Source organism: Monodon monoceros, unplaced genomic scaffold, assembly GCF_005190385.1.
Source record: "Monodon monoceros isolate NGI ecotype Baffin Bay Population unplaced genomic scaffold, NGI_Narwhal_1 Super_Scaffold_18, whole genome shotgun sequence".
Lineage (NCBI taxonomy): Eukaryota > Metazoa > Chordata > Mammalia > Artiodactyla > Monodontidae > Monodon > Monodon monoceros.
In genome coordinates this window covers 121080834-121105786 of record NW_021703774.1, presented here as the reverse complement: position 1 = coordinate 121105786, position 24953 = coordinate 121080834, and the positions used below count along the sequence as shown (strand labels likewise).

The window sequence follows — 24953 nt, the reverse complement described above, 5'->3', positions numbered from 1 at the left end:
AACTGGAGTTATGAGGAGTTAATTAATTTGCCCAGTGTCACACGGCAAAATGGATATGAAAGAGTCTGAATATTACCCAGATCTGTCTGATCACAAAGCTCAAGCTTTTAACCACTATGCTATATTATTTGTGTTAAAAATTCATTTATTGTCTCTTGAGGGGAAGTATCACCATGTTTCAGTGAATGCAGCATCTAGTATTTAGTAGATATTCAATAATCTGTTGAATGCATACAATCAAACAACAGTGAATATAATTTTATAAAACATAGGAGATTTAGATGACTTGGTCTCAATGATATCTTTGAAAGAACTTCATTTTTAGGAAAGGGATATTTGTTATTCTCCAATGTTGATGCAACCCTACTCATAACCAATTTGCATAATTCTTAAAAATCTGTAACCATGGTATGTAATGTTTGGACATAGTTGTTTGGATAATAAAGTAACAGTTTACCATAAGAATATTATTTTATAGAGAAATATTAAGAAGCAATTTTTAAATTTATTTCTACAGACTTGCCAAATTGCGGATATTGGAGTTAAGAGAAAATCACTTGAAAACTCTACCAAAGTAAGTGGCTGAGTATTTTCTAAATTTGAATTGTGATTTTTCACTAGTAGGAAAAAGACAGCTATTTTTATCTTGGCTATGCTTTTTCATTATGATTGAGTTAATTTTTCTACAATTTTTTTCTAGAGGCTAAAATGTACAGTGTATTATAAGGGATTCATATTAAGAATGTATCTGCTTTATAAAACTGTGTAATTACAAGTAAAAGTGGGAAGAGTCCATTTAAGATTCTTTTTAAACATACACACCAGGAAGTTACTGCATTGAAACTTAAGAAACTGACATTTTTATAGTCCCCAAACAATCAACAGTTTCAAAAGGTTCAACCTAATAGAATGTTTAACATTTCAAGTTAATTTATGGTTTGAGATAATTTTCAGGTTTTAAATCAAAAATACACAAAAATATTTCATAAAAATGATTAAAATGTTTTTAGAGATCCTAAAATGATTTGGCAGAAAATTTATATTTATACATTCTTTCAAACTGTACCTTTTTAATAGTCTGTTTAAAATCTGGTTTACATAAAAATACAGAATATTTTTATGTCAAAACTAATCTCCAACATTTTATTCAATGTTTAGTTTAATAAACTTGTTTCATCCTGCTTTGCCTTATTTATGTCTAATGATAGAATTTTGTGCTGTACAGAAAAAAAATCTTTGAAACTCAAAAATTATTTAAAGTGGGGATTTTTTTACTCAAATAAATAATTATGACTTGTATATGCTACAGTTAAAATATTGAAAGTACTATGTTGCTATTTTAACCCTCCTGCAGTATTGCTGAAAAATATTGAGTACAGTGATTAATTTTTGAAACATATCAGCAGGATTTAGAGACCTTTCGTCTGCTGAACCAAAACTTAATTTTATTTTTTTCTTTTTATATTCCTTCTCTAAGAAAACTACACTGAATTTCATTGATTTTTTTTTATATCAATACAATATTCTCAAGTACATTTTGTTACATAGATATGTATGAAAATTCTGTCAGGGCAATATAAAGCTTTCAATAATTATACAGATTTAATTTAAATATATACATAGAGATAAAACATCTATTCATTCCTCCATAAGTGGAAGACAAGGAGAGAAAGTGAAAAGGAGGAATGTCACCATATCTGGATACCCTGCACTTTTGAGTGGTCTTTCTCTAAGCCAAAGCACTATGCATAGTCTTGGAAGGCACCTCTTCCACATTGGGGGCACAAACAGAAATGCGAATATGGTTGAAAGTGTTACTTGTTCAGCATTAATCTACTGCAAATGCATTTCCATCCCCCATATTTTAAATGTCTACATTTAAAGTAGAGTGAAAACAAGGCTAATTACACACTAAACTATGGTGAAAGAGCAATTGTCTCCTTCACCTAAACATGAACATTTGGGTCAAAGAGAAAATATTGATGGTGTGGAGGAGAATCCTTTCCCCTCTGCTCTTAAATAACAGTTTTGATATGAAATAAAAAATAAATCTGATACAGGTTGTCAGGTTTTTAAATATGTATTTTTAAAATATAAATTTTAAATATAAAGCCTGACCATAGATGGGTAATATGGACTTTATATGAGATAGATGTGTGAACAGTTCAGAGTAATGAGTAACAATGCTCATAATTGGTGAATGGGTATTCTGTAGGCTGTGAGTCAGTGGCCCAGTATCAAACAGAATTCAAATAAGTAGAATAATATGCATTTAACTTTGTTTGGCATTTTTTAAAAGAACTTGTAAAGATGTGTGGAAATGACACGGGATCTCCTTGGTAGACTGTTATATTTGTACAATTTGTATAGCTGTTACAGTTTTTACATTTAAAAAATCTGAAAAATTATTTTCAATCTAGTATGCTTATTTTTTACCTTATAGACAAAAATCAAAAGAACCAAGGGCATGCATATATATGGTGAACTTTATCCTAGTTTTGATGTCTATAAAAATGAGAATTGCAGAAAGTTCTGTTGTGAATAAAGATAAACTCTGTTTTTACTATGTATTATATGTAGTACCTTCTGATCACCAATCTAGACCTGTAATAGAGAGACATATGAGAGCTTTCTACTATCCTTTATTTTTACACTTCTAATGAAAATAAAGGAAGAAAGATAGTTTTATGAAAAACAATTTAACTTTTTAATAATTACTCCAAGAAGAGATAGCTCATGATTTCCTCATGGACACAAACAAGATGTCAAATCTTTAGCAGGTCTTCAGTGATTTTCTCTTCTTTTCATCTTCTGTCTTAAAGTCTAAATGCCTGGCAAGCTATGAAAAATGTAAAAATGTGAAGAATTATGATATAACATACATTAAAATGTCTCTTTAAAGTAAGCTGATAGAGACATTTTGATATGTGCAGATTCTAGGACAAATTCTTTCTGTTATTAAATAGAATTTAGTATTATCAATTTTTTCACACTGTTCCTTTCCTAAGGTACACATTTGCTTAAAACTCATTGACACAGTCATTCTTGATTGTGTGTAATAATTGAGGACATTGAATATCTGGAAAAAACTAGATAACCAAAAAGAAAAACCCTTTCACTTCTATGATAAAATTTGTCCTCATAGCAGAATTATCCTCTTAATTAATTTTGAAGGGTAGTCCAAAAATGAGTTTGTTCCCATTTTGGAGATTTTGCACTATCTGTTTCTCTCTGGAATTCTCTTACCTCAAATCTTTTCAGGCTAGAGCTTCCTTAGGATTCCTATCTTTCTTCAAATGGTGCCTCCTTGGAGGCTTTCCCCGATCACATCATATAAGGTTGCTCCCCCTTAGCCTTTATACCATTTCACTCTTCCGTTTGATTTTTCACACTTATGGTTCTCTAAATTGCATTGACTTTTTGTTTGCTTGGAGATGATCTCCTCAGGAGAACATAAGCTCTGTTCAGAAAAGGAATTTTTTCTGTTTTGTCACTGCTGAATCTCCCGTGCCTAAAGCAGTGCCCAGCATATAGGGGAGTACTCAATAAGTAAACAAGAATGCTGATGTATTGATTCACAATGAGAAATATCTGTCATGTGACCTGGACATTTTGTGTCACTTGATTATTTTTTCCCATAGAAAATAATATAAGATACAAAATATTAAAATAAGATGAGTCTTTGGTGAGCATCATGAAGGCAAAAAGAATAAATGGTTAGTGGATTCTCAATGGCTGATACCTGAGCCTTGAATTTTAAACCTACACACACACACACACACACACACACACACACACACACACACACTCTCTCTCTCTCTCCCTCTCTCCCTCTCTCTCTTCTTCAGGTGGTTTCAAGTTACATATAATAACCAAGTCATGACAATGGAAGAAAATAATTTCAAATTAAGGCAATTAATATTTATAACAACTAAAGAAAATCCAAAAGTATTATGACTTATTTCTTTGACTTTGTCATTAAAAAGTGATACATTTAGTTAAGAAACATATGTCAAGATGAAACTAAAGGGATAAGATAATATTTTAAAATGAAATTGAGGAACCATTTCCATGGAAGTAACGTAACAGCATACAAATGGTTAGTAATAATGGTGGGGTTTATCTTTAAATAAACATTTTCCATTATTATGAGAATTTTTCTAAAACCTTAAAGTTAAAATATGGCCTGTCCGTTGATAATGTTATGACTGTGACTTTGTTTCAAATTGAGCCAAAATATGATGTTGTGTAAATTTGTCTGTGATAATTATAAAAATATGAAATAATATGAAGAAAGGAAACACAGGTTAAGCTAATATTAATGTTTATATTTGCCCTGCCACCTGGGAACACAAGGCATGAAATGTGATTCCTCGATCCGCTGTCATAATAGAATAACTAAGAGAGGAAAATTTCAAACATGTTGCAGTGGAATTGCTGGGGAAATATCAATAAGTAAGTAAACCCTGGTGAACAAATCCAAAAAGGGAAAAATGGATGAACTTGGTAGATAAGGAACTCTAAGAGTTGTTAGAAGAAGGGATTCAATTAGAGAAATGATAAGTCTGAAGTAGCAACGACTTCTTTTAGATCCTAGACTGTTTGTGAAGCTGGAAAAAGCTGTGGAATCCAGAAACATATTAATTGTAAAATCCGAATTGTCTCTATTTCCAATATATTCATAGCCCATTGTGAGTTTTCACATTTTTATTTTCACCTAGAAGTAGATTTGGCTTTTTATGTAAAATAAGCCTTGTCAAAATACCTAGTATACTATGACAGAGCACCAAACAGAAGGCCCTCTCAATTTTAAAGAACCAAATTTGTTGAGTGGATTATTTTAATCATATAACTGTTTCTAGTATATTCACTCAAAAGATAACATTTTATTGAGCAAATTTTCTTCGGAGTTATTAATTTAATTCTATTTCACTATCATCTATGACAATTTTTGGACTCTCCATAGAAAAAAATCATTAAGGAATAATTGAAAGGAAAACTTTCCAAGTATAAGCATGAATGATACTTTGAAACTTCTAGGCTATGTAAGCTTGAAAACTAGTAAATGATGTATCTATTATTTACATGATTTTATTCCTTGAGCATCATTGCTTTTATTGTGTTCCCCTCCATCCAAAGACAAAGGTTCAGAAACTCTCCAGTATTCCCCCTCTGTGAATGTCTAAAGACACACACACAACACACATATATTCACAGAAGGCACAGAAGCATAGTATGTTATCTGGAAATACTCTAAGAAAAAGATCCCCTTGAATTATAAATATAAATTGAAACCAGAGGTACATTAAAGCACTGTTAATGAGAGACGCTAGATCATGAAAGTTAAGAAAAGACGGAGGGAATGTTTCAGACTGAAGACTGAAGAGGCATTATAACTAAAAGCAGTGTTTCTGAATTGGTTCTTCTGCTATTAAAAAAAAAATTATTGGGACACCTGGCAAAACTTGGGTAGGGTCTGATGATTAGATGGTAGCAATGTATCAATGTTAATTTCCTAATTTGGATGGTTGCTTTGGTTTGGTAGGAGAATGTTCTTGTTTGTAACAAATACACACTAAAGTACTGGGGAATGATGGGACACCAGGTTTGCAATTTACCATCGAGTAGTTCAGAAAAGTTATTTGTATAGTACTCTGAAGCTTTTTATAATTTTTTGCATTGTTTCAACATAAAAACTTATTTTAAAGAGCTATTTTCATACAAAAATTCTTTAAACATTTAAAAATAAACATTATTAACACTGAGGAAATTATCAGCTTTATGTCCGAAATGCTTGTAGATATAGAGGGCCAGGGGAGAGTATGTATTTATGTGCTAAAATGCTTAACTATTTATAAAAAGGAGAATTTCAGTGATAGAGGTTTTATATATGTGAATAATATATATATTGTGGATTTTTTCCTAACCTGAATGGCAATAAATACTCCATATTCATAATTTCCACTCAAATTTCTGTTTATTTGCAAATAACATGTTTTTAGTTTTCATATAAGTTCATTTATATATTTTTAAATAAGATTACTCTTTAGGCAGACTTACAAAAATATAATGTATTTGTCATGTTTTCTTTTTTAAAACCTCTCTTCCTTTATTATCTATTTTCCTACCAGTTATCATTGTCAGCATAATGAAGAAAAAGTCATAAAATAATATGTATTCTAAACTGGACAGCTGTGACTAAGTCATTTTCTATTCTCATTTCAGTGTCCTATTAATGAATTTATCTCATTTGGCATTACTGTACTGGTTACTACAATGAAATACATCAATAGTTTCCTTAGTGCTATTGTAACAAAAAATTCCTTTGTCAGGCACAGCTTACAGAATAGCTTTTTGATGTTTCTATTAACTGTTTTTGTGAGTGTAATACATAACTGAATACAGTGTGTTTTTATAATGGTACTACCTTATGCTTTTACGAATGAATATCAATTTACAAGGTATGGTGTTTTGTTACACCCATGGTACCCTCCCATTCTGGGTTTTCTTTATCGAAGGTGATAATGTGACAAGCTAGCTAATCAAGGGTAACCGTATTAGTGGATTAGAGAATTGCACTTAGAACTAGGATTTTTTTTTTACTTCTTCTCACAGGGTCTTATATTTTAAATTCAAATGAAATAAGTGATAATTATGACATGTTATATTTAAAAGCATTCAACAAATTATAATGCATTCTAACAATATAATTATTAGATTCCCTTTTAAATGATCAAACATATGCTTTCCAAGGATTCACAAAAGAGTGTGAGCTCCCTAACATGTGAGCTAATTATATTTCTTTTTATCCTTGTATTTTCAACATAAAATTAAGGTTGAGAGTATTATGTTTAGCTAAGGTTGTGTCGAGTCCAGTGAGGAGTTAGGGGGAGGGCACGCAAACCACATAAAACCATGGGATCAAATCGCTCTTTTCGGAATACTTCAATCAATAGCCACTCTGATCCCTGATGATTAAATTTACCAAAAGATGAAAACGGCCTGGTATAATAGCGAGATTGAAAGTGCTATGACTTCAGTTTCATAAGCTCTCAAGGCTTAGTCTCTCATGGAACAATTAGCCTATACTTAGTTCTATTTCACCTAAGAAGAGCCAGAATGTACTTGAATGAGGATATACTTTGCAGTCAGACAAACCTGACTTGTATTCAGGCCCTTGCTTCTTGTTTATGAATTATTTAACTTCTTTGAACTTCAGTATCTTTATTTTAAAAGAATATTGGGTGGTCATTGCCTTCTTTAAACTGTGAAATGTATTTTGCATAATAGTTAATAAAAATGAGTCTTGATTATTTAGAACCAGAAAAGCATTTAAACAAAAGTGTGTTCTATGGTACTTAGACAACTTAAAAACATTCAAGGAAAGATTAGCATAAACGAGACGAAAAGACAACCCTCAGAATGGGAGAAAATATTTGCAAATGAAGCTACTAATCAATTCTTAAAGACTATTTTTTTTTTCTTTTTAAGGTTTGTAGTTTCTTTGGGTGAATTGAACTCAGATAGTAAAAGACATGATAAAAAAAATAAATAAAAACTCTCAACAAGAACTGAGAGAAACATACTCAACATTTGCAGATTTCCAAATTCAAACAATTTAATGTGGATGATTGCTCTCCCCTCTATGAAAAAATGTAATATCTTTACTAAAGATACAATATATTCTGAACTTTACATTAGTGTTGATCTTGGTCTCAGAGTCTTGTAAAAATATACAAAGACACAAAGGACCTAGCTAACAGACTACTCCTGTGGTCTCAGATATGGTGAATTGCACACATTTACTTGATTTCAAATTCCATATTCCAATAGCCAGAACTCAGATGGACTATTCACCGCATATCAAAACTGAAATCTCCTTCATCTCTCTTCTCCACTCACCACTCCAAGAAAAACCAAATCAAACCAAACCAAACCAAACAGAAATCCCAGGCATCTTATTATATACAGCCTAGTGACAGTACCATCCACCTAATTACAGAAATTAGAAATCTCAATTCTATTTTCCTCTCCTACTACCCCCAAATCCACTGTCCATCAACTTATGCCACATCTAAACACTCTTCTCTACTTTCTGTCATTGCCCTACTTGAGGTCTTTAATATTACCTGTCTTAGCCTGCAGTAACTCATTCTTCCTATCTCCTCCATTGGAATCCATCTCCTTATTCTTGTCAGAGCGAGTTTTCTTACTAAAATACACCATGACACATGTCAATGTAAAAACTCACAATGACTGCCCACAGCTTGCAGAAGACAAACATGTCAAGACACTTCACAGCTTAGAGTCAGCATTTCCATTGTCATTATCTTTCAACATTCACCATCCCACAGGGTGTCTCTGCTATATACAGTATACAATGCACCTTTGTATCTCCAAGCATCTTTCTTAGAACCTTCCCTTTTTCTCTCTGAAAAACTCCAAATCATCCCTTAATTTTCCCATCACTTTTGCTGTGAAATTAGCCATGGATTCTGCTTTCAGAGTGGTAGCTTAGAAACTCTGCTAGAGTTTTTTCAAGGCAGAGTTTCGCAGGAATTTTGATCTGATTATAGTTTGACTCAGGAATCTAATAAGCTTCATTTTGTGAGAGATTTTTTTTGTCATCTTGACTATGTTATTTGAAGCTCCATCCCCACAGTCCAACTCTCAAGGAAGCAACTGCTGAGCAGCATGCTTTTTTCTTTCCAATTACTAATTTTGGGATGGAACAGTTTCAGCAACAGTGGACACTCAAGAGGAAATGGTGAATTGATTTTCGCTAGGGTCCTTCTCTGGTATTTTAGAAAGTGCATGAAAAAACTAATCATTAGGAGATATGTTTTATTTCAGCATTTGAAAAGCTTTCCCTGCCACCTGTTTTGATTTTCACTTTTAAAAGACTCTTGATGAGTAAACAACAAACTATTACTCATAATTGCCTCAATAAGACACATGAAAACAAGTGAAATATATCTAACTCTCCATAGATTTTCTGCTTTCTTCGTGCCTCTGCTCTTCTCTCTATTCAAGGCAGGGTTAATTCAGGTCTTTCAATATGCAAAATACATCCTAAAAAAGCTTGATTTCCTGCTGAACAGACGAAAGAGAAATATTTCTAAGTTGCTATAGTTTTCCACAGTTTCTGTGACATTTAAGATCAATACCTGAGCAATATTAAAAATAAACATTCACATAAGATACTAACTTCATGACATTAATTTCCTTGAATGTATATTTTGCATTTCCTTTTAGTAATATGAGATTTTAGTTTGCCCTTTTATGGCTTTAAAAAACTGTGAATTCTTCCTTGCCAAACTTCCTATTCCATTATGTTTAGTTTTACATTATCTATATTCAAAATTATCCCAAACTTTTACCTAACTACACTGTATTTCTATTCATTTTCTCTTTATAGTTAAACTTAATTCAATACATTAAAAGTACTTCTGTTAACATTTAGTACGTAATAACAATCTTTTCTAGTTATAAAGTAAATGCTGTATAATTTTATAAGTAAGATTAGAAATATAATTAATCAGATTAAAGCACTGTGACTCTTATCAAGCATTAGCTGTTCAGATTTATGTTTGTTCTATAAAGATGGGGTAGAAAATATGCTACATGAAGTGGTTAAAAAGTAAGAATAACACATCCCTATTAAGAAATGTTCAATAGCAACTTAGATAAATAAATTGTGTGTTTAAGTTACATTAAAGCTATTGACTCTTCTGATTATCATAAAACATTTCTAAATTAAACAGATTCCTAGAGGCAAAAGCTTTATTTTGATTAAGTATCTCATGAAATTTTAAAAGCAAAAGTTAAAACATTTCTTATACTAAATAGAATCTTAAAGGGCATCTCTTTAAATATTACATCCAACTAAGTAGAAATACATTTTAAAATATACTTAACATACTTTAGTTTTATAAAAGGAAGATCTCATAGCTCAAGGTTTCATTTAAGAGAGAATTTAAAATTTAAAATCTTTGGCTTCCCATTCCTTTACAATAATGTCCAAACCACCAAACATGGCATTCAAGACCCTTCACAGCTTGACCCCCAAGTTCCCTCCAATTACTCCCCACTTAATCCCCTAAATATGACTTGCAGGTCTGTGCCTCTGTACACTTACCAATAAATTCTCACTTCATATAATGAACAAGTCAGTTTAAACTTTAATTGAGCATGTACCTAACATGTGTCGGACACTATTCTATGTGCTAGAGGATATGACAATATGACAATGAACAATAAAGACAGATACTCTTTTCTTAAAAGACTTTCAAGTCTAATTAAGGGAGACAGACGACAAACACATAAACAAGTGAATAAGACAAGCAATTGCTATAACGAAAACAGGATGATGTTATAGGAAGTGATTGGATTTGGGGGGTATTTTTGCTTAATTGGTTGATTGTTGGTTTTGGGATTTTTTTTATTCTTTGTTTTTTGGCTAGGCTGGTCAGAAAAGACCTTTATGAAAAGGTGGGCTTTGCACGATTTAAATGATGAGAGTAATACAAAGTTCTAGAAGAAGAGCAAAAGCAACAACAAGGAACAGCAGGTGTAAAAACACTTGTGATGGGAGCAAGCCTGATGTGTCAGGAGCAAAAAGGCCAGTGTAGCCAGAACATAATGAGCACAAAGTGAAGGAGTATGAGACGAGGTTGGAGAGACAGGTGGGGCAAAATGATGACGTGCCTTGTGAACTATGTTTGGAAATTAAGACTATTTTCTAATTGTAATGAAAAGCCCTTTGAGCATTTGAGCAAGGGAGAAGTGTGATTTGGCCAAACCTTTACAAAGATCTGTCTGGCCACTCTGCAGAGAAGAGGTTCTAGGTGGACAAAACTGAAAAGACACCAATTAGGAGATGATTGCCATAGTGTAGAAAAGAAATGACGGTAGCTTTGTCTAGGATTGTACTCTGGAGGTGGTAAGTGGTCAGATTTGGGATCCACTTGGAGGTGGAACCTTGCTGATGGAAAGAATCTGTGGTGAGAGGAAAAATTAAGGATTTAAGGAGGAATTAAGGAGCATTCCCAAAGATTGGGTTTGACTAACAAGGTGACTGGTGGCATAATTTCCTGTTGTAGAGAAAATTTGAAGAGGAGCAGATGTGGGGAATTGGAAGTTTGATCTCGGCAAAGAAAAGTTGGAGATGCCTATTAGAACATCAAGTGTAGGCAGTGGAATACATAAACCATATGCTCAGGAAGATAGGGATGTAAATTTAAGAGTTATCACACTATAGATGATATTTAAAAATAAGACATTGGTCGAGTTAACCAATTGAGAGTATAAATAGAGAAGAATTGAGGACCCAGAATTAAGCCTAGGACACTTTAATATTCATAGTTTAAATATGGAAGGGGATTCTATAGAAGATCCTCAGAGTGAACACCCAGAGAGTTAAGAAGGAAACCACATGTAGGAAGTGCCACAGAAATCTAGAAAAAAGAGGGAGGGAGGAGTCAATTGTATCAAACACTAGTTGGAGGTCAAGTATGACGGGAACAGAAAACTGAGCATTGGCATTAGCAAGATCTAGGTCATTGATGGGAGCTTGGTAAGAGCTATTTCAGTAATGCATTATGTGTAGCCTCACTGGAGTGGTTGAGGAGAGAGTAGGGATTAGCAAAAGGAGATAACAAGTACAGATGGTTCCTTCAAGGAGTTTAGTTGCAGAATGAACAGTGAAAAGGTAGCAGTTACTGGATGGGGGTATGGTGTCAGGAAAAGGATTTGTTAAGAAGGATAATGTGAAAGCATATTTGCAAGATGACGGGAATGATTCAGTAGAAACAAAAGAATTAATAATGCAGGAGAGAAGGAAAATAACTACAAGACCAAATGCTTGAGGAAGTGAGGGAATGGGATGCAGAGCACAAGTGGAGGAAGTGGCCGTAGAAGCAAGGATGCTTCTCACATGGAAACATAAGGATCCTAGAGAAAATAGATATAAATATAGATAGATTGATGGCTTGGGAGTGGAAAGATAAGAACATTCTCAACCAATTGATTTGATTTTCTCTATGAGGCATGAAGAAGAGTCATCACCTGAGAGGGAGTAGGGAATAATGGAGATTTGAGGAGGTGAGAGAAAGTGTGAAAGATAAGTCTCTTAGAGAATGGGAAAGTGAATACACTAAGGCAGTGTCATAGAATCATCTGGCAGTGTTGACTGTCCATTTGAAATTTAAGGTTACATATGGGAAAGAAGTCCATTCAGGAAAGTTGAGCAGACTTCAGAAAGTCGGTTACGTTGCTGCAGGTTTAGAAGGAGACAGCTGGCTGGGTTTACCAGGCATGCCAGATGGAGGAGGAGAGGGGCAAGGGAACTTGGGGTGTTTACAGAAGAGTGACTGGGATCTGGGGCTACAGAATTCAAGATGGAGGATGGAAGTAACTGAGGATATTAAAGGGTCAGAAGAAATGTCTTATTTGCCCTTCTCTCTTTTTTGATATACTATGAATCTTTAAAGTACAGTGCAAATGCCACTTTCTCTATAAGGTGTCCCCTGACACTGCAGGCACAAGTAATTATTCCTTCCACTTTGCTACCACAGCATTTTGTACATGTCTCTATGATAGCCTTTATTACGTTATATTGGATTTGTTGCCTATGAGTATATCCCCAAGAAGACTGTAAGCTTTTAAAGGAAAGAACTATAACTTATTTATCTTTCTATTGGCAAAAAAGCGGAGCATAAGGAAGGTTTTCAGACAACATTTGATGAATGAAGGCAGGCAGTGTAACATGGAAAGAAGTGTTTTAGTTCCTCAAACATTGCCAAGCATTCAGTGGGCACCTGGTGTATAGCTGATTGATTGCAAGAACCAGAAATTAATAGAAAGTTAAACTCTGTGATATTTTCTCATTAAATAATTTGTCCACTGCAGCTGGCTCTTGATTATTGAAAAATTAAGTCACACATAAGGCTCATTGTTTTTCTTTCTTTTTATTTCACTCGCGTACATTTTAGTCATCCCACTTATCCTTACCCTTGAAGAGAGTACACTACAGATGTCAAGTTGGTGTTGCTATACTTTGTCTTTAAGAAAATATTAGCAATGTAGCTGCCAAGGGGGTGGGTGTTGTTGGGGAGGGATGGAATGGGAGTTTGGGGTTAACAGATGCAAACTATTATATAGAATGGATAAATAGCAAGGTCCTACTGTATAGCACAGGGAACTATATTCAATATCCTGTGATAAACCATAATGGAGAACAATATAAAAAAGAATGTAGGGCAATTCCCTGGTGGTCCAATGGTTAGGACTCCACACTTTCACTGCTGAGGGTGTGGGTTCAATCCCTGGCCAGGGAACTAACATCCCACAAGCCAAGGCCAAAACTGGAAAAGAATGTATGTGTATGTATAACTGAATCACTTTGCTGTACAGCAGAAATTAACACAACATTGTAAATCAACTATACGTTAACGAAAAAAATGTTAGCAATATAAAGATATGGCTTAAACTGACACTGTTAGTTACACATGGACTTTATTTACTTTCTTGAATTAGTTAATCAATGTGTTATCTACTTTAATTTAAAAAATAAATGTCATCTCTGGGTATATTCTTTGATTATGTTTCCTTATAAGAAAATTTATTATAGCACTCTTTATATGGAATGAATTTCCATGGCATTATATAAAATGAAAATGAGTTCTAAAGAAAGAGATAATGAAGGTACAGTGTACTGTGAGGCAATATGACCTCTTCTAGGTGGCCAAATGTTGTTGCTTGGGAAGCAAACCATTTAAAACACTTTGTACCAGAATATCCATAAAGTAATTATAATTTTCTATAGACGTAGTTTACCAAAGTTTCTATAGCTTATCAAATGCATTTTGCTTGGAAATGTTTACAAAATCTTTAAATCATCCCTGATACCCATATACAGCTTGATGAGACTGCTATTATGAACAATAAAGCACAACAAAGAAAGAACACTAATAGATGTTACACACTGTGATCGTTGTAGTGAAGGAACCACTATTTGGTGGTCTGTGATCTATCTGAAATTTTAAAATAAGCCACATTTTAATGGAATTCTGTTCTCCTTGAATTATCATTAAGAAATTAGCACCTTTTATTTTTTCCTTTTAGATAAAATTCCTGACAGGAAATTTTGCATTTAAAAGTATTTGGACTATCATAGGAAGAAGTATGTTGAAAGAGTCCAATCCAAGATGAAAGCAAAACTGAAACTCAGCAAACTGTGGGAGAAAATAGATGAGAAATATGAACTCAATCGATTTGGGCAAGGGATAGATGTTACCTTTTATAGTAACAGTGGGAAACCTGAAATTCTTGTTTCAGGTGTAGTTCAGTAACTTATATAATATTTTGTATGTTTTCTATCAACTATAATGGCTAACATTCAATATTGGTTCATGAATAAAATTTACCCCCTTATAAACTCTGGCAGACATTCCATTTATAAGGTTTTGGATAGATGATACAAAATCCTGTTAAACAATTTGATTGTGTTTGCTATTCTTATTCTACCTGAGAAGTATTAAATAGGTAAATCTGGCTTATTTTTAAGTTGAAACCTTGAATATAATTATAACAAGGATAATTAACTTCCCGAAAATTTCTTCTGAAAAAAGTATTTTTCTGTTACTTTTCTCTATTTGCATTTTCAAACAAAAATTCATACTGATTTTCCTTCTGTGACTACTAAACAAGTAAGATTAAATAAGAACAGAATTTTTGGTATATCATAAACTGTTTTTTAATCATCATACTTGGGGTGGCCTGATGCAAAGGGAATCCAGAAATCTTTATTAATCTCACACATAATGAAGTTATTGCTTGAAAATTATGTAATAAAAAATAAGTATTGCTTTGAAAAAAACAACTGTTAGATGAGCTGTTCCAACAGGTTAATAGTTAAATTAAAAATATTCTTTTAAAATCTAATTCAAATTTCCAGAATATACCAATATGCTTTAAAAATCAAAAATTCAATTGGTGATTGTTTGGGGGTTTACAGAATAAAATCTGGAATATTTTTTCTTAACTCAACCTGTGGTTCCCTGTCTACATCAAGAGAAGGAAACCATCATGGCCAAGACAAGGGGTCTTGGGCTCTACAGGACAAACATGAAATCTCTTTCACACCTTAGTACTGTGTGCCTTAGAGCAAGTGACTTATCTTCTTTCAACTTCAGTTTCTCACATACATCATGTACTTAGGCACTGTAGATAATACTACATATATATTATACCAAATAATGTTTACCTACAGTGGATGCATAATAAATGGTTCTTAAGCTTGCAGAGGGAGGGAACAAAAAGGAAGCCAAGAGAAGCTTCTCAGAGGGACTCAAATATTCAGCAGTCCTTGCTCAAGATAAAAAGAAATTCATAGAGAAGGGGGCTATACCCATGCGGGCTACACAGTATTACCATTCTAGATGGGCTCTCCGGATGTTCTCTTTTCTCTTTTTTCTTTCACCCTTTGAATTGGGAATTTTGAGAGTGCCTCTGGGTTCCAAGTTTACTAGTTCTGTTCCTGCTTTGTCTGCTGTACCTCACACTGGCAGTTACACAGCAGGATCCAGATAGCCACTGCTCAGGAAGCCAGAATACTGACATTAGAATCACCCACTCTGGCCCACTAAACCATGAGTCATAACATATTTGCACTAAATTGCCATGGCCAAACTGCCCGTTTTGCGTTTCCTGTTTTCTCTGACCTCTAGTTCCTGAGAACTGTCCTCTGAGTCCTTTTACCTTATTTATCGTAGTAACCTCCTCAATGCCTAGCATCCTACCTTGCACAAAGTTAAACAATCAGTCAATTATTGTTGAATAAATGAAGAAATAAATGTCATTTGTTTTCAGAGAATTCATATTTATCTTGGAATCAGACGGCATAACCAGAAGGCCATACACCTACAGCATAATTGCAACCCGGCAATATTGTATGTGCACTGCTGTACACCACACTCCAAATCAGACATTATGTGTCCCATATTCATATGCTGAAATCTGGCAGATTTACTCAAGTCAAAACAATTAATCAAAGCCTTGATCATTAATGTGACTGAAGAAAGATGTTTATTTATAGAAACAATCTTAGAAACACATCAAATTATTATTTTTTGTTCACATAGTGGATAATGAAAAGATGTATATTTTGTTATTTGCTGATATTTATATACATTTTACAATACTTTTAAAGTCAAGTATTCACCTTTCTTTGTTATTTCCGTACTTACTTGATAGCAAATAGGTTAAGATCTGTTATGTTTTCAAAATGTTCTTGTCTTAGATAAAAACAATACAATTTCCTGAATATCCATGAAGATCATATAAAGATAAATTCAAAATCCTTAGAATTATTTCCAGCCAATTTAGAAAAGTTGTTCTTAACCAGAATGCTGTGGTACATGAGAACCCCATCAACACTTCACATACGTGCCAAATTCCAATTAACATTTAAATGTTGTTTTTGCTTTGCCTTGTTCAGGTCCATGACCCACTATAACAAGTTCTAGTTCAGGTAAAGGCAGTGAGCAGTATTATTCAAACAGCCAAATCGTATATAAGGATGAACAGGAATAATTTAACATTCTGGATGCTTTCATAAATATTGTATGATATTGTTATACTCTCATAGCTATTGCACTGAATCACTGCTGATTTGTTTAATGTTGCCATGAATCTTTTAATGCATTCAAAACATGCCACCGCAACTCATAGTATGAGAAAACCTACAGAGAACACACAAAAATGTGAGAATTTCTGCCTAAAACAACCCACTTGAATTTATGAAAACTTAGGAAGTATTTTTATATGTTTGACTTGTTTTAATAATCCAATTCTTCCCTAATGCACCTGTTTTCTTCGTGATTCTTCCTGTTAAGCAAGGGCAATAGATAATCACTGGTGGTGAGGAAAATATTTAGCAAAGGCTCTTCTTCCTGATTCTGTGACATACAAAGAATAGAGTCGGGCTTCCCTGGTGGCGCAGTGGTTGAGAGTCTGCCTGCCGATGCAGGGAACACGGGTTCGTGCCCCGGTCCGGGAAGATCCCACATGCCGTGGAGCGGCTAGGCCCGTGAGCCATGGCCGTTGGGCCTGCGCGTGTGGAGCCTGTGCTCCGCAACGGGAGAGGCCACAACAGTGAGAGGCCCGCGTACAGCAAAAAAAAAAAAAAAAAAAAAGAATAGTGTCATTTGAATAATGATCCTGCTCCACATAGCTTTCTTTAAAGAGTCAAGATAACTTACTGTTGTTTTTTTATAAGAAGACTATAACTTTTTTCAATCAAGACATGCACAAAACACAGTTTAGTTGAGCTTCTGTGTTGGCATACAACAAAAAGCCTCTTTATACACAAATAAGAATGGTAAAATTTGGATTGTATTCATATTCCAATCAGGTGTTTAATTTAAAAAAATGGGACTAATGAGGCAATCAAGGACAAACTTTCTGTAAAGATCTAGAAAGGGTTAAGTTGAAGGAAATGGGTTTTACAATGATAAATTGCCACTCTTAACCCTAGGTAACTGATCAGGAAATGAATGTCGTTATTCACAAACAAAAATAAGCTCCCCTTCTTCCCCCAAAAGAGTTTTCCCAGATCAACCCATACACAAATCCATTGCTTCACATACAACCCATATTATTGCATGTTTCTGCTGAGAGTGGCTCAGTTTGTACCATCTGTGTACATGAGGATCACATTAGTAAATGTATAAGAACTGAGAGTTTTGATAATTTCCAGCAACTAGATGAAGACAGTTTTTTATATTTTCAGACAATAAAAACATACATTATTAGTCTTTCATTATTCAGATTAAGTTTATTCAATAGCTTTTCTAACATATTATATTAGTATCACATACCTATATAGTAGATTTAATATATATATATGTTATCAAAACTATTATTATTATATCAATTATGATCCCCAAATTCAACATGCTATTGACAGACAGCTAATCTGAATATCCAGTATTTTCTTTTTGGTTAAAAGGCTTTTATTATAAGCTGAGTCAAAATTTTTATTCCCTTTGATTTTGTTCTGGTGGCAGTTAGGGTTAATGAATTCTGCTACTAAGTCTCTTTTTTATTTATTTATTTATTTTTATTTTTGGCTGTGTTGGGTCTTCATTTCTGCATGCAGGCTTTCTCTAGTTGTGGCGAGCGGGGGCTATGCTTTGTTGCGGTGCACGGGCTTCTCATTGCAGTGGCTTCTCTTGTTGTGGAGCATGAGCTCCAGGAGCACGGGCTTCGGCAGTTGTGGCACGCAGGCTCAGTAATTGTGGCTCTTGGGCTCTAGAGCGCAGGCTCAGTAGTTGTGGCGCACGGGCTTATTTGCTCTGCAGCATGTGGGATCCTCCCGGACCAGGAATCTAACCCGTGTCCCTGCATTGGCAGGTGGATTCTTAACCACTGCACCACCAGGGAAGTCCCAAGTCTCTTTCTTTTGACAAGTGTAAATTAATCACTTTTGGGGAGCTTTTCTTAGCTAAATTATAAAAATTTAAGATTTTTTTTACAAAAACTTAATTTTTTTCTCTACATATAATGCCTTTGTTAAGAACTAGCAAAGTTGAGAAAGGAGTAAGAAATCTAAAACTGGAAAAAGTTTCTTTAAACTGACCAAATATATGTTCATTTTGACCTGTTTTTTAAATCAACAAAAAACTTTCCTAGAGAACTTACACCAATTAGTTAGATTTTAATAAGATGTATTAATATTTGAAAAAACTGCACTAATCTTCCTTTATTAATAAGTTACATTGAACTAAATGATGTGAGTAGACATTTATATGGGTTGTATCCATTTCTACTAGAGTCAACTTATGAGCTCAATTATCTTTTTTTCCAATGGTTCCCACAATTCACACAGTTTAAGTTACCATTCTAGTTCTCCATTATTTTTCTTTGTTTATGCAAACATTAATTTCCTGACAAGTGTTTTTTTAATTGTTGTTTCTTAAACTTTAAAAGCCTTATTAGATGAAATACATATTCTTCGTTGGATTTTATTTTGCAAAATACTCAACTATTATTGTATTTCCTGTTTGGGTCATTCTTTGTTCCATATTATCTGGAGAATCTCCTGGCACTCAGAAGAATCCAAGCTCTTCAAGCTTGCCTATTTAACATCTTATATCTATTTGTCATTTAAAAATTAAGAAACAATGCTGCTGGAAAATTTACTTTTACTACTTAAACTGGTTTTTGTCTATGAATTTTTCAGCAGCTGTAGTAATAATAGTAGCCATCATTTCCCAATGTCTTATATCTGCCAGGCACTGTACTAAAGTGTTTTATTTTTGTCAATATATTTAATCCACATGTGATCACTATAATATAGGTACCATTATCAGTTTCCAGTTTATAGATGAGGAAAATAAGACTTAAGGAGGTTGAAAAACTTGCCCAATATTGCAAAACTCTCAAAGATAGATTAGGATTTCAAAGGTAGATCTGCTGACATAAATCTGTGTAGAAATAACTGACAGTAACAGTTATATTATTTGCTTACCATATAGTCATACTTCTGTACATTTAGCAGATCTGAGCCCAAATACTCTACAAAAAAGAATAAAGGTATTTGCAAGATGATTGGAGAAAAAAGTAAGTATATGAATAGGTTTTTTCTTTCCATTCTAGAATAAACACTGATGAAAGAAACAAATATATATTCCATTCCCAATAGAAACAGAAATGAAATAATATTCAGGAATGAATGTAACAAGAAAGACATAATGCTTATGAAAGAAAAATGTAAAGTCTTATTGAAAGGCGTAAAATAAGATCTGAAAACATAGGCAGAACACTCTATGACATAAATCACAGCAAGATCCTTTTTGACCCACCTCCCAGAGAAATGGAAATAAAAACAAAAATAAACAAATGGGACCTAATGAAACTTAAAAGCTTTTGCACAGCAAAGGAAACCATAAACAAGACCAAAAGACAACTCTCAGAATGGGAGAAAATATTTGCAAATGAAGCAACTGACAAAGGATTAATCTCCAAAATTTACAAGCAGCTCATGCAGCTCAATAACAAAAAACAAACAACTCAATCCAAAAATGGGCAGAAGACCTAAATAGACATTTCTCCAAAGAAGATATACAGACTGCGAACAAACACATGAAAAAATGCTCAACATTATTAATCATTAGAGAAATGCAAATCAAAACTACAATGAGGTATCACTTCACACCAGTCAGAATAGCCATCATCAAAAAAACTAGAAACAATAAATGCTGGAGAGGGTGTGGAGAAAAGGGAACACTCTTGCACTGCTGGTGGGAATGTGAATTGGTACAGCCACTATGGAGAACAGTATGGAGGTTCCTTAAAAAACTACAAATAGAACTACTATATGACCCAGCAATCCCACTACTGGGCATATACCCTGAGAAAACCAAAATTCAAAAAGAGTCATGTACCAAAATGTTCATTGCAGCTCTATTTACAATAGCCAGGAGATGGAAACAACCTAAGTGTCCATCATCAGGTGAATGGATAAAGAAGATGTGGCACATATATACAATGGAATATTACTCAGCCATAAAAAGAAACGAAATTGAGCTATTTGTAATGAGGTGGATGGACCTAGAGTCCGTCATACAGAGTGAAGTAAGTCAGAAAGAGAAAGACAAATACCCTATGCTAACACATATATATGGAATTTAAGGGAAAAAAAATGTCATGAAGAGCCTAGGGGTAAGACAGGAATAAAGACACAGACCTACTAGAGAATGGACTTGAGGATATGGGGAAGGAGAAGGGTAAGCTGTGACAAAGCGAGAGAGTGGCATGGACGTATATAGACTACCAAACATAAAATAGATAGCTAGTGGGAAGCAGCCGCATAGCACAGGAGATCAGCTTGGTGCTTTGTGACCACCTAAAGGGGTGGGATAGGGTGGGTGGGAGGGAGGGAGACACAAGCGGGATGAGATATGGGGACATATGTATATGTATAACTGATTCACTTTGTTATAAAGCAGAAACTAGCACACCATTGTAAAGCAATTATACTCTAATAAAGATGTAAAAAAAAATATCTGAATGAATGAAAAGACAAATCACTTTTAAATGTGAATTTTAATATAAAAATGTTATTCTCTCAAATTATTATTAATGAAATTCAATACTTATTTAACCCATCTTCTAAGTCCAAAAGTTTTTAATTGGATAAAATAATCTTAAAATTTGTATGAGAAAAAAAATTATGGATAACAGTCAAAAATGTATAGCAAAAAGTATTAATGACAGAAGGACTTACCTTGTCAAATATTGGAATATAATATTAACTATTCTTATCAAATAAATATTGTCATAAGATAAAAAGTAAGTCAATGGAATTAACACAAAATCAGAAATAGATCTTAGTATCTATAATAGTTTTAAATATAACAAAATGTATTTTAAAGCAGTGGAAAAGGGTATATTACCTAATAAATGCTATTGGTGCAATTGATGATTCATTTAAAATAAAATGGAGCTAGACTGTATCTATACAGTGTATAAAAACTGTTGGTGATTACTTAACTTACAAGTTTATGACAGTATTGTTTGGAGTAAAAAAAAAAGTTGGAAAAATAAAAATTAACAGAATGAAGGCTGACTAAATAATGGTGCAGAGACATGATAAAGCCACTAAAATGATGATTTCTATAAGTTATTATTGAGGGGGGAAGAAAGATTCAGAAGCTGTCATACAGTATCATTTAATTTTTATAAAACAATGCCAGCACTTCTTATATTTGTGTGTATTTGTATATAATTTTACAAGCATCAAGAAAAATATAATAGGCTATGTACTAGATTATATATTTGGGTCACTTGAGGCTGGATTCAGGATGAGAAGTAAATAAGAGTGGAAGGGAAAGAAGGAAAAGACACCAAAATTTAAAAAATAATAATTAAAACTGCACTGGAAAAAGCATATATGACAATCACATTTATGAATTTATTAGTGATAGCTTACTTTAACGTATAAATAAAGCATTTTCAAATATAAAAGAAGTTGAAAAGAACTACAAATTAACTACTTCACTTGTTATCAGCAATTTATGTCTCTGCGTTATAATCTGCCACATCTTCAACAGTGTTGATATTTCTCTAAGTTCATACATAATGTTCTTTGAATAAATTCAGTAAATGGGATTCTTAAACAATATTCAATGGGCACAGCTTAATATGACCTTGTATCAACATATTGCTTTAGAAAAATGAGAGTGTCAACAAAAATCTAGCAGTGGGAACATGAGAATTTGCAAATACTCTTTACTGGACTTTGACTCCTAAAATGTAGCAGATTCAATCTACGTTATGAGTCCTGCTGAACATGAGAAGCAATTTATCCAATCTAGCTTACAGAGGGCTAAGAGTAGAAATCAGACTAAAGAGGAGGAGCCTAGCAAAAGGTTTGATAAAAGCTAAGTACGTCCAAGAAGGCAGAAAATCAAGCTCAAGGGAAGGAAGTATAAAACTGGTAGCGTAGAACTAAAAAATGCAGCCAGTATCCAGCTATCAGTGGAAGTGTCCAACTCATATAGCCATGGCAGAAGAAATTAATCAAGAATCTTAATTCTAGACCAGAGGCTCTTTGCTTTATGCCTTATATCATGCAGTGTCAATGTGTGGTACAGCTAGAAATCATAGGTTTTAGTAGTTCAAAGACAAGAGGCTGTCAGGTCCTACCCACACTTGATAAAATCAGTTGCTAAAGTCTAGCTTTCTGGCACTTTTTTAAAGTTATCTGACAAATAGGACAGGTTTATCAGGTCAAATTCCTTATAGGTGAGCCTTTTCTATTGAGATAATATTTCATTGTGAAGTTGCAGTAGCTGTGTATGTAGCAGGACAGCCTCTGGTTTGTCTGCACACAAAGGACACTTTCTACCTTGGATGGCCATTAGTCTGTATAACACCTTACAGAGTTAACCACAAAAGTATCCTCAGTAAAGTTTTATTTTCTCCCTTCTCATCAATGGCCTAAAGGGATCTATGGCCCAAGATAGTATTGAAACATATTTGCAGTACACCACGCAGATCTGAACCCAATCCCCAAGACTAGGTTGAACAGGAAAAAAAATGGTAGTAAGTTTTTACATATGACATATAGGCAAAAATAATGGATGAGATCCCCCAAACATTGGGCCTCTTTCAACATAAGTGAAACTATTTTTATAGGAAAGCAAAAATTAAAACAGTATTAAAGCACTGTAGTGAAGAGTTCAGTAAAAGTGTCTAGATTTCCAGATTTCTGCCTGGAAATAATTAGTCCTGTCTAAAGTCTACCAATAACTAATAGTCATGTTACGTTTGGGTGACCATGATGTTAGAGAATTCCAGACAGAACACAGTCTACTGGTCCTGAATTGTAGGAGGTATTGGGAAGAATTTCAGGAAATGTAGTCAACTGAAGATATTGTCAGCTAAAAAGTTTCATCTGGAGAACACTGTTGTAACAATCTTTTAGAGTTGTGGCCTGTATCCTTTCTGTTCTTAGAAAGAAAGTCTCTTGGAGATGAATTACCATCTACTATTTCAGTGCATCACAAGTAACTTAAAGTCCACAGTTCCAGTGCTGAACTTCATGTTTCCATCACTGTCAGTACTTTTTCCAGTATTCCCAAGCTCATTTAGAAAGAATAGAAATAACATTTTCTAGATCCTGTGAATCATCCTAGACCTATTTCTTCCAATAAGTCAACAAGTTCTGTCAAATCTGTCTAATTTGCTTATTCATTTCCTTCTGTCTGGAACTGTCTGCCCCCAGAGCCACCCATGGCTGGCTCCTCTCTTATTATCCATATCTTAAATCAAATGTCACTTGCCCTAGAATTCTTTGATGACCCTTCCATCTAAAGTAGCCTCTCCCACCCCAGCACTTCCCAAAAACCCTATTTTAATTTCTTTGTAACACTGATTACTATCACAAATTCTCTTACTTATTACTTGTTTCTCCCCTTTCTAAAATTTCTCCTTGAGGGCAGGAACCTTGCATAGCTTATTCAGCACTGAATCTTCTCTGCCTTGTACACTGTTCAGTTCATAGTATGCATTTAACATGAATGTACATTTTAAATTCATTCATTATCAAATTAACTCAACAAATCCTTATTAAGCACTTGTGTGCCAGGCACTGTTAGGCATAGGAGATACGATGGTAGGCAGAAACGAACCCTACCTTTATACTCATGGATCTTATATTTAATAAAAGAGATATATACTAATCAAATAATCACATAAATAAATCTAAAATTACAACTATAAGTAGTGACTTTCATCTGTTTTCCCTTCTCTTTATCTCCATCACCATTGCTTTAGTTTAGGTTATCATTGCCTCATGCCTCAGCTATTAAAATCATCTATTTCCCTGCCTCCACTATGTTTCTCCAAAACTAAAGTGCAAATATTAACTCATTTTCTACATTAAAATCCTTAATAACTTCAATGGCCTTCAAGAACAAATATCTAAACTCTTTAAGATAATGGCCATTTATGACCTACCCTTCAACTATCTCTTCTTCCCCTCCTCACACTCTATGCTCCAGTCACCCCTGAATTACACTCTTATCTCTTGACCTTTATGTATGTTGTTCCTTCTGCCCTGTACATATGTCCCTACTCTTTGATTAAGTGATTCACTTACTTATAATTCAGTGGAGATGAACTCCCCCAGAAAGCCCTTTCTGAACTCACTCAGCCTGGCTCAGCCATCCCTTTTCTGTGTTCTCTTAGCAAAAAAAAGGTTATCCTGTTGTGCTATAACTGTTTATTTACTTGCTTGTTTCCCTTGCAGGCCAACAATTTCCTTTGTGGCAGAGTGTCTTTAATATTTCTATCTCCTTTGTCTAGAGCAGTAGCAAGTATGTAGAATAAATGGAAAGATGGCTGGATGGATGAATGGATGGATGAATTCCCTTGACAAAATTAAA

General features: G+C 33.9%; 1 protein-coding gene across 6 annotated transcripts in view; it reads left to right on the top strand.

Moving 5' to 3' along the window:
* LRRC7 (leucine rich repeat containing 7) overlaps positions 1-24953 on the top strand; it is a 499978-nt gene that overhangs the window by 256488 nt on the left and 218537 nt on the right. For all 6 annotated transcript variants that reach the window (XM_029228809.1, XM_029228810.1, XM_029228806.1 and 3 more), the window contains one exon: positions 518-574. In XM_029228809.1, coding sequence (XP_029084642.1) covers positions 518-574 — 57 coding nt within the window. The remainder of the gene's footprint in view (positions 1-517; positions 575-24953) is intronic.